General features: G+C 39.1%; 1 protein-coding gene across 1 annotated transcript; it reads left to right on the top strand.

Annotated features, from left to right (window-relative positions):
• Positions 1-88: 88 nt before the first annotated feature.
• MSANTD3 (Myb/SANT-like DNA-binding domain containing 3) lies at positions 89-9,001 on the top strand. Its single transcript, XM_009324927.1, has 4 exons — positions 89-275; positions 5,232-5,535; positions 5,603-5,651; positions 6,980-9,001. The coding sequence occupies exons 2-4, from the start codon at positions 5,263-5,265 to the stop codon at positions 7,387-7,389; spliced, it is 732 nt and encodes a 243-aa protein (XP_009323202.1). The 5' UTR covers positions 89-275; positions 5,232-5,262; the 3' UTR covers positions 7,390-9,001.
• The last annotated feature ends 1,794 nt before the right edge of the window (positions 9,002-10,795 follow it).

Here is a 10,795-nt window from a genome sequence, read left to right on the forward strand (position 1 = left end):
GAGGGCTGCAGGGTGGGGTTGTCCCCGCCGACACCGCAGAGCGCGGTCTCCGCGGGCGCTGGGTGACAGCGTGACCGTTTGCCGTTCCTCCTGCCGCGGTAGATGTCCCTGAACCCGCGCCTCAGCCGCAGCCTGCATGCCCACCCTGGGTGGAGCGGTCGTCTTTGTCGAGCCGGGACCTGCTCTCCTTTCTCGTTCAAGCAGAAGAGGAGCTAGCGAGGAAATAAAAACAAGCTCGAGTTAATGTTTGAGAAGTTCGGGTGCAGGAGAGTCTGGTAGGATTCCTGTTTATGCCTATTTTTGATGCATTTCAGACGATCGTTCGAAATAACAACCTGCGTCCATTACCTTTCTTTGCACAAACTGCTTTGGGTGTCCTCCATAGGTAGCGGGATGACCCGCTTAAAATATATCTCTCTGTGTGTATATATAATGTAATATTATATATATTTTTAAAAAATATATTTGCATGTATATAAAATTTGCCGGGAGAAATTTTGGCAAAGTACTGTGAATTTTTACTAATAGATTATTTTGTTCATTTGCTGGATGATCCATGATAACTATTAATTTGTATTAAAACGGGGGGGAAACACCTAAAGAGTTTTGGTTTTTTTAAATCCGATTATATGTAACACAGTTTCCATATAGATCTCATTCATATTTGTAATATGCACCTAATTACCTAGTGATTTCAAGTCTCAAGGTAGACAGGATCAGGCCTGGAACACTCTGATGGAAGCTCTGTGAGGAAAACCTAACATTTGAGGAAGAAGGATGCTGTTTACTGCTGGTTCTGTCATTCAAATGAAATATAAACCTGTTGTTGTGACTAGTTTCGGTCCTTGCATTTCCATGCCTCAAACACTGGATGAAAAGGACAGAATTATGACTGATTTCCAATGCTGTTAATTACTGACTATGCTTAAAGCTTCATCTGCAGTTTAAGTTGGATAAATACATTTTCTTTTTTTAATCATTAACTATTTCTGGTTGTAATCCTGTTGGCAGTGGTAAACGAATTCCATTTTCACACCATAAGTGACCACAGTTTGCTAGCGAACTATTTTCTTTGGGTTTGGCTAGTGTAACCTTAACATTTGGGTTAAGTCTTTCACCATAACTTTCTCTTTGCATTTTCTTATGCCTGAAAAAAATATTTCAGGGACTGAAAATGCTCACACATGCCAACCTGAAGTGTGTTGGTTTTTTTTTAAATGGGCTTCTTTGCAACTGGTTGGAGTTTGGGTGTATGTTTAGGTGTGTGCAAGCAAAATAATACATATATTTGTATTTATGAACATATGCGCACTTCTTCACTTGTGTAATTTTATTTCAAGACATTCTTCCAGCAGATCAGAGCACATCCCTTATAGTCTTTAGAAGAAGAGTGCCACACAACATTTCAAAGTAAAAATGAGGAGTTGAGAGATATTTTTGTTATTTTAAAGCGATAAAGGTTTGTGTGAGAGGACAAGTACTTAGGACACTGGTTTGTTTTAAGGCAAGTTGTGAACTGAGCCATGCCAGGAGAAGATATTTAGGATAAAGTACTTCCTTACTGCACATGTCTTAGAGCCTGGGCGCCTGTAAGAGTGGGAGAGCTTTCCATTCTTTGTTTCTTAAAATTTACTGTGCAACTGTCCTCATGTGCCTACACATTCCCAAATCAATCCTGTTTACTGTATGAGCTATACACAGTAAACTACTTCCGTTTCAGCACAGATTCCTACATGATAAATTATATCCTGGGCATATGTCCTGGAAGGATCTTTTAGCCTCAAAATGGAAATTGTTTGGGCTTGTGAGAGTCCTTTCTCATATTCCGCAGAGGAGCCAGTGGGCTGCCAGAAGGTGATTGATATGCATCAAGAAAAAGAGGTGAATATAAATATACGGTGGTGTTTTGCTGCAACTTCTCAGTATTCTAAGTTCTCTGACATCTCTGAGTGCTTTCAGTTCACCTAATTGAAAATGGGCTTTAATATATTGAAGCAAGAAGGCTAAGCATGTAAGAGCTTGAAAAGAATCTTCAAGAACTCTTTTCTTCTGTGTAGTAAGTGCATTAAACTGCTTTCACCAGGTCTTGAGTTCTTTTATGCATCCTAGATCATAATCCTGGCTTTTCCATGGAAAGACACACTTGTACTTGTGTCATGTGTAGGAAAAAATAGTTAGGAATGTGTATGGGGGAAGGGAAGACTAATACATTGTATTCTTCTCAGAGTAGGACCTACATTTCCATTCTTAAAGGTACAGTATTTGAGCTTATGACTGGGGATCTCAGGTGCTACCACAGTAAAAATAATAGTAATAAATGATAGTGTGGTATGAAAGCAATGCTTAAGGGTTTGCTGTGGCTCTACCCATGAAAGATGAGCTTTTGTCCTAGTACATAGGTTGCTAATATATATGAAGTTGTATTTGGAAATGTTTTAAATATTTACTGATATCAGTTGATCTCTGCCAGTCTGTGTAGCTAAATATTTAGCGCCTGGAATCCAGAAGTCCCGGTATCATCATTTAACTTTTTTAACTTAGTCTCCAAAGTTCTTGTAATTAAAGGGATTTTCTACACACAAACATGTCATGATTTTTGGTCTGAGATTCTCACATCTTTTCAAAGCTAGAAGTAAGATTTACATGCATCAGTGGAAGGCAGAATCAGCCATTTTTGATCACACAGAGTCTCTGATCCTGGTTTTTCAGGGTCATAAGCTATTGGACCTTATGACTTGCTGGTGGGACTGGTTTTCATCCTGTTCCTTGGTGAAACTGAGGCTAAGACAGGTTGAAGCATCAATATTTAGTCCCAAGAATTTCATTTCAGCAGCTGTCCAAAGTGGCTCAATGGTTTGGAATGGTACAATAAGTACATAAGTAAAATAGATTAGTAGATAGAGTTAGTTTCATTACAGGTCTCTTTTATTTTACGTGTTTTGAGAATTGTTTCATGGAGCGAAGTTGCCAGTTTTCAGTATCTCTTTGTAAGGATGTCCATTTCCTGACTTTTTGCTTATTTTTTTAATTTATTTTTTATTTAAGGAACTTCTGAAGCAGATGTTCTCTTCTGTCTATTAGACCTAGACATTATAATGATTGGTATGTGATACTTTCAGTTTTGTTTACATACACTTAGTTTGTTCTGTGGGATTATAGGTGTTTAAGAATTCCTGTCACCAACACATGGTGGATCAGGGAACTGTCTTCCTTACGCTCAACCACCCAGCTCTCTTCCTTCTTCCACCTTTTTCTTTCTTGCAAAATAAACAAGCTGTTCTGCAAGCAGCAGAACTAATAAAGTCTGGTTTCCTATGGATCTTTGCCTTTGTCCCCTAAATCCTGCCTGCTGCAAAAGCTCCAGCTCTCCCATGTCCTCATGATACCACCATTTGGTAAGAGACAGCAGAACTGTGACTAGCCAAGAACCGCGTAGGTGCCGGCTGTCCAGTCAGTGCATGCCCGGTGATTACCCAGTTGAGCAGTGACAGAAAGTACAAACTGAGTGTTTGTTGCCTCTTTTTCAGTAGGGGTACAACTTAGCTACTGCTACTGACTTAACATACTTAACTTAAACTTCACTTTGTTTCAGTTTTGCTATTCTAGGCTTTGTTCTACTGCCTCCTCTATTCTTTGACTCCTCCTCTTTGTTTTGCTGGGTTTTGTCATATTTTATGGGCTACTTCAGAAAGCTCCTGTTCTTATGTCAGAGTTGGGTTCTCATTTTAGTATTAGCTTGTCTGTTAGCTTTCTTTGTAAATATAAGTAGTTACCTTCACTGGAAGAGGTGAGAATAACTAAATATTATGACATTTAGAGGAAAGGAATTACAAGGATGGTACAAATGTGAGTGCTAGTGCAGTGGAGTTAAGGAAAAAATATTGAAAAGAGGAAATCTGATGGTGATATCTATTGCATCTTCAAGTAATGTTATGAGGGAAGTAGTGGAAACAATGGGCAAAATACTAGAAATTTCATTTTGGGAGAGTCCTAGACTGTTAGGAATATGAACCAATTATCTTATTAATATATGTTCCATCTCTGAGTTTTATGATTAAAACCAGAAAAAATGTGAGCTAGGACAGCATTGCTCCCCCTTTTTCTACTTAATTATCCAGAAGTTTCTGCCCGAAATGTAAAAGTAATTGGGGCTACACAGTTGTAGTGGGAGGGAATGGGGAAAGAAGTGTGGAAAGATAAAAGAAAAAACTACATTTTGCAGCACAGTCATGTTAATAATTCAAGGAAACGCTGCTTTATTCATTTTTTTTATGGCTAAGAATTCCCTGGTACCAGCTACCCTTTTCCTATTTACTGTGTAAGTCCTAGGCTTGAGAAGAGAGGCAGTCGTTAACATGGTGTAAGTATATAGCAGTTGCCGTATTGAGTGAGGCCAAAGCTCTTTTTAGCCTGGTCGTTCGCTCCTGAGGTGCCCAGCAGTGCAAGCGTGAGGAAGAGTGCACGCACGCAGAGTCAGCAGTAAAGGGTGAAGGACCTGTACCTTCAGAGCGCTTAGTTTCTGTAATTAATTTATGTCTTCTTGCAACCCTTGCCTCTTCTCAGTATTGTAATACTGGCCAGGATCCTGCTGCCTATTGGATGTCAGTCAAGGAGGGCTGAGCGTGGGGGAGAACGAAGCCGACAGAAGTCTTTAAAAAGAGAACTTCTTACTAGCATTTCTCATACAAGTTTCAAATATTGTAGAGAGAAGGGAGAAATCAGTTATACGCAGTCAGCAAGGGCAGAAGAGGGTCTTTTGTGTACCAAAGGCAACCCAAACCTGCTGAAGGTGGCTTTAGACTTAAACCTGAAGCTATCAAGGGCTGGATTTCAGAACTTGTTCCACAGTTCAGGGCTTTGAAAACTCTCTGGTTGTAACAAAGTGTAATGAATAGGAAAACAGGTTATTAAAAACAAGTTACTAAGTAAATTGAATGCTGAGTCTTTTGTATCAAGACAAATTGTAACAAAGACAAGATTTTCCTCATTATGGTATACTTCTGTAACTGTGTAGCCACTAAAGTGGCACTAGAAAACGGCATATAATTATACTATATCTTACCTGAATGTTTCATTATGTACTCTCGAACTACTCACAAAGTATTCTAGAAAATGAAGTGTGTTAGAATCAGAAGCTATGCCTAGGACTTATTTGCTGAAACACAATTTCCTGATACCGTAACCAGTTCTAATTTGTGTTTGTTTTTTTGCTTTCAACATTGTTTTCATAGGATTTTTGGCTTCTTGGAGAAACAGTAGAAAATGCAAAACGAAATAATAAAGCCTGCTAAATACTTCTCAGAAGTGGAGAAGAGTGTGCTGCTTGCATTAGTTGAAAAATACAAATACGTGCTTGAATGTAAAAAAAGTGATGCAAGAACTATTGCTCTGAAACAACGCACCTGGCAAGCACTAGCTCATGAATATAATTCACAGCCCAGTGTATCACTGCGAGACTTCAAACAGTTAAAGAAATGCTGGGAAAATATCAAGGCACGGACAAAAAAGATAATGGCACATGAAAGGCGGGAGAAGGTAAAAAGAAGTATTAGTCCACTTATAAATAGCCAGCATAATGCCTGAGCAAATGTACTTTTTGCAGAGCCCACCAGAAGAAGATTCTGAATATCAGCCTGATGCTTCTAGTCAAGGTATAAATGTTACTGTGATGATGCAAGTAGTATTGTTTTGTATGTGATTTTGCCAGTGATTCTCTTTCAGCAGTCTAAAGCTCTCCACTTAGCTGTGACTGCTGGTTATAGAAAAGTAATTTCACAGCTATGATATTACAAGACTCCGTGTATTTCCCTAGGCCCCCAGGAGTTAAACTGAGGTTTTACTCAATTTTTTTTTCATCAGTTTTTGACATATCTGCTACTTTGTGGCAAGCATCACAACAGCTATCATGCTGGCATTCCAGAGAACAGTCCCAAGGATATTTTGATCCTTATAAAGTATCATTTTGTTAGGAAAAGGTTGTCTGAGCATTAAAAAAAAAAAAAAAAGCCACCACCAGCAAATTGATACACAATTGTCTGCTGCAAGAGTTCCCTGTAGGTCTTTCTGCCTTTGTTTTCAAGGACTAAAAAGAGTATGTAGAGCCATATTTCACACTGCAGTCCACACTGGAGAATGGCCTTCTTGAAAAAGTGCAGCACTACATTCTTCTTCATTTGGCAAGCATGCACAGAAGGAATAATCCAAAACCAGAAGGGAGGGTGGCCACAGCAGTTTCTTGCAAACTTTATTATGTCAGAATTACACACAGAAGACTGTCCTTGCTCAAAAGACAACAGTAACTACATTGTTAGACAATACTCTTACAATGTCTCTTTCATAATTGTATTTACTGTAAGTAGTAATCAGGATTTGTAAAGGAATGTATTCTGAGACCCTTATTTGCAGTGGTTACTATTTTATTCCATGAGTAGTTTCTCTTATTTCAGTAGAATTGGTAGAACCTTTCAAAGTTAGAATAATGTAATTTTTTCCTAAAAATATACACCGCTGCACTTACAGCATGTACAGTAGCGATAAGGAAGGAATAAGTAGTATTCTTCCTAGTATTTCCTCAGTCTCTTGGTATTAATGTTGATGCAGCTTTTCACCCAACATTCAAATCTTTCATAAAAGTACTGCAAGTCATATACGGATTTGGCTTGAACAGCTGCGTGAAGGTTCAGCTCCAGGCTCAGCCACCTAAATTTAGGTGTCTGCTTATAAATGTCTACATGCACTTCAGCATTCTGAGCTCCCATTATAGCCATGGAGGTCTATCAACAGAGCCCAAAGTGGTTCAGCTCAGACCATTATGCCCTTAGTATTCTGTAACAGAAGTGTATTATGTAGTGGCTCCTGTACTATGGTACAGAAGCACAAGGTTTAGATGTATACACCAGTAACTATATTATCACAAGTTCATGTTTCTTGAGGGAGAAGAAGGGAATGCTATAATACTGTTTCCTCTTATGTTTTGCAGAGTCATTTGTTGTCTCAAATAGAGAACTCTGTGACGAAGAGAAAGAGCTGGTACATTTCCCAGTATGTGAAGGTACCTCCCAACCGGAGCCTTCATGTTCTGATGTCAGAATAGCAGCAGATAAGAACTACAGAAGTAAATCATCTCAGGAAAGTGCTCTGAAAAAGATGCATGAGGAAGAACATCATCAGCAAATGTCAATTTTGCAACTGCAGTTAATCCAAATGAATGAAGTTCATGTGGCAAAAATACAGCAAATAGAAAGAGAGTGTGAGATGGCCGAAGAGGAACACAGGATAAAAATGGAAGTGCTAAATAAAAAGAAAATGTATTGGGAGAGAAAACTGCAGACCATCACAAAAGAATGGCCTGTATCATCCTTTAACAGACCCTTTCCTAATTCACCGTAGAACATACAGGGGCAGAGAATCAGTCTGATTGAGCACATTTATGAGTAACGCGCACTGGAAAGAGGGTTTTTTAATGTGAATGTACAGTGACAGGATAGGTGCCCGGCTGATAGTGAACACACTTTGACTCTTAATGTTTAGGGAAACAGCAGTAGAGTCCACGAAGGGGAAAACTGTACTGTTCATTTGTAGGTAGTTCTGATTTGTTTTAACTTTCAGACATGCACAGTGTTCTAAAATGTGAACGTATTTTCCCCTCTCAGAATACCCTAACATCCTCTTGAAATTTAAGGTACTCCAGGTATTCTTACATTGGCTGTTCTTAAGAAAACTTAACAGCTTTAAACATCAGGTCATAGTGTTTATTTTGATTTCTATCTCTTCCTATCTACAATTTCCTGAATGAAGGCAAGGGTTGGAGTAGCTCTCTGCTATTGAGACAAAAGGTGATTGACAGGTATTGTTTGGATTGTCATGCTGGGGCTTAGGAAAAAAAACTTGTCTGTGGTTAATATAGTTCATAACTTATTCTTCATAGAAGATGTGAAAATGAAGGAAGTAGCAAAAGGACTGCTGTAGTAACTGAGCCCTTTGCTTGTGAAGAGCAGTAATATTTTCCAGCTGACTGGCTGATTGAGAGAATGGTTATGGACTGGCCCTCCAGTTGTTTGAGCCTTGACCCTTAAGAAGTTGGAAAGAAGGTGTCTTCTTCCTCAAAAGCCATTGTGCTTGTCCTCTCTTTTCCAGGCCCATCTTGTATTCAACTAGAATACCAAAATAGGAGTGTCGCGTGCTGCTGCCAGCAGCGTGCTGTTCATCTGGAGTCATTCTGAGGGGAAGAGCTTTTTAACAATTCCTAAAGCTCTTAAAATGTAGCGAGCCAGCCAGTCCATTGGCAAAGTCTCCCTCTGTCTCCCCATGCAATACTTGATGGTGTAGCTGGAGTATTTCAGCGTCTCCCTCACTACAAGAAAAGACTGACTCGCCCTCTTTACCTTCACGTAGGGTGGGAAGCAGTTCAAGGGAATCGTTCCTGTCCTGTAGCACTGTTCTGATTTGTTCTGTCCTGTGAGTTACGGTGGTGTGTTTCTTGCCTTTGCTGTCAGTGAGGGGTGATGGACATGATTTTTAAGAAAGTGTTCACGTGAAGGTCCCCAGAGAGTTTGGGGGCCTGGAATAGTAGCTGGTAGGAAAGCACAAATAAAAATAATCCTTCCCCAGGCAATCATTTAGTGTAGTGGGGCAAGGGTTAAGAAAATGTGAAATACGGAACTCTACAAAGATTCATAAGACCTTCTGATGTTTGAAAAGCTCTTTTACAGGAAGGTATACAACCATCATTTGAAGCAGTGAGAAAAATGAACAAAACCATAAATTTTCAGTGTATCCCATTATTCAATAAAGTATTTTCAGATCATGATTTGTAAGGGCAAGTCCATACAGTGAGCAACATATTCAAATTAGGGTATGTTACAAAACGTACATTCCCAGTTACACTCCCATCTCTTCCCTGGATGTTCTTTCTGGTGGAGCGAGTTTCTTTTGGTTTTGTTTTGGTTTGGTTTGGTTTTTTTTTGGGGGGGGGGTTCTTTTTCTTGAACTGCTTTCTCAGCTGGTGATTCATCTTTGCAAGCACTGCCATTATCAACCACAGTACTCACTGTGGTTAACGCTGTGGTACATGCATTGCTCCCTTCAACGTGCTAACACCAGCAATCGCAATGGGAGTGATTTATTGCAACTTACATTATATGACAGAGAAAAAAAAATGCAGAGCTGCTGTAAGATCTAAAAAATAGGCCACGTATGAAATCTGAAGACAGATCTTTTTGACAGCAAACTCAGTTTTCTTATAAATTGGCTGCATGAAGGAAGCACAGGACTTCCAAAGAATGATATATCGTTATGGACACTTTTATTTCTGCTGAATGGAAACACTATTGGAAGGTAGGACAATGATGTGTGATAACAGTAGAGGCAAAAGAAAGACGTAAACAGGAGTGAGGACCTTTTTGTTCTGAGGTTGCGTTCTGTGGTCTGGAAGATGAGTCAGTTATTTGAGTGGTTGTGACAATTGCTCAGGCACCATCCAGAAAAAAGAATAGGAAAGACATTTCTCTTCACCAATGATGGGATTCCTTCCACACTCCTTCTAAGTGAAAGTAATTTGAAACTATGAAATTGAAACCATGTATGTTAAGTTGTCAAAAGGTGATGGATGGAGACGATGTCAGCACTGTGAAGAGAGCAAGAATGGAGAGACAATCCAGGTCTAGATAGCCCCATGAGAAGGTATGAAATAGTCCAGGGAGAATCTCATGATATTTGAGATAAAGGTAGTTTTGACTCCTGAAAGTTATACTACTGCTCATGAAAGATTTTTTTATTTTTATATTAAAAAATAATTTAAAATATGCATGTTTTCAGACTGTACTAAGTGGGCAATGCCTTGCATTTTGGTGTATATACTTATTCTGAAACCAAAAGTTACAGTTCTTAGGCTGAACAATAGATCCTTTTAATTCAGCTTCTATTTAAAAGAAAGAAAATCACAGGAGGAAAATTAGAAAAAGCCAAGATGAAGATATGAAAGAAAGAATGATCAGTACATGCGTAGTGGAAGAATGGGAATGTCACACCTAACACAAAAGGTACAAGAGGCCTTTGTGGCACAGGTAATAGATGGCTTACTGATGACACAGGCTTTTGCTTTCCCATCTGTGGCTGACTGATGGTTGCTGAAAGGCTGGGTGATAGATAAAGAGAAAAATGTAAAAGACCAACAAGATGAAGTAATGTGTCTCCTTGCCCAGCTTTGGCTTCTCCATCTAAAGGCTTTGTAAAGCAATTGGTGTGGTGGAGTCTAAACAACATGAGAAATGTGGCTTTTACAAATTTTTTTTTTTTTTTGCATTTGCTTCCCCTGATATTAGGGTTTATCTTTTCTTTTGTTCAACTTTTCTTATGTTATGTTATAATATAGCCATCTCAGACAATATGTCCATTTGTTCCTCTCCCTTTTTTCTAGCTTACATCATTCAGATACTTTCACATAGTTGTGTTTTCCCGTTAACCATTTGGCCAAGCTACACAGGCATTTTCCCAAGGTTTCTCCATAGATAAAATACAGCAGTATTTTAAGAAGAATATACCTATTATTCTTCTCTGGATTTGTTATACAAGTTATTGGCAAGAATGAAATTAAAATGGGCAAAATGATCCCTGCTTAACTCCGTAAGGAAAAATATATGCCAGACAAGTTGTGGCCATTGTTCTCAGCCTCTTTGTTCTTATGAAGAGAAACCATGCCCTTCTAGGCAAGGTATGGTGAAGTCCTTTATGGTCCCAAAAATGACACTAGCCTGGCTCCTAGTGCTGTCTCTCCTCGGAGATCATCTAACTTATT

Source organism: Pygoscelis adeliae, unplaced genomic scaffold (genome assembly GCF_000699105.1).
Source record: "Pygoscelis adeliae isolate BGI_AS28 unplaced genomic scaffold, ASM69910v1 Scaffold135, whole genome shotgun sequence".
NCBI lineage: Eukaryota > Metazoa > Chordata > Aves > Sphenisciformes > Spheniscidae > Pygoscelis > Pygoscelis adeliae.

What these genes read in the sequence shown, in the direction of transcription:
- MSANTD3 (XM_009324927.1), top strand. Translation starts at nt 5,263, where the DNA reads ATGCAAAACGAAATAATAAAGCCTGCTAAATACTTCTCAGAAGTGGAG. An exon ending in CACATGAAAGGCGGGAGAAG is followed by an intron (nt 5,536 to 5,602) that starts GTAAAAAGAAGT and finishes TACTTTTTGCAG; the next exon opens with AGCCCACCAGAAGAAGATTC. An exon ending in GCCTGATGCTTCTAGTCAAG is followed by an intron (nt 5,652 to 6,979) that starts GTATAAATGTTA and finishes TATGTTTTGCAG; the next exon opens with AGTCATTTGTTGTCTCAAAT.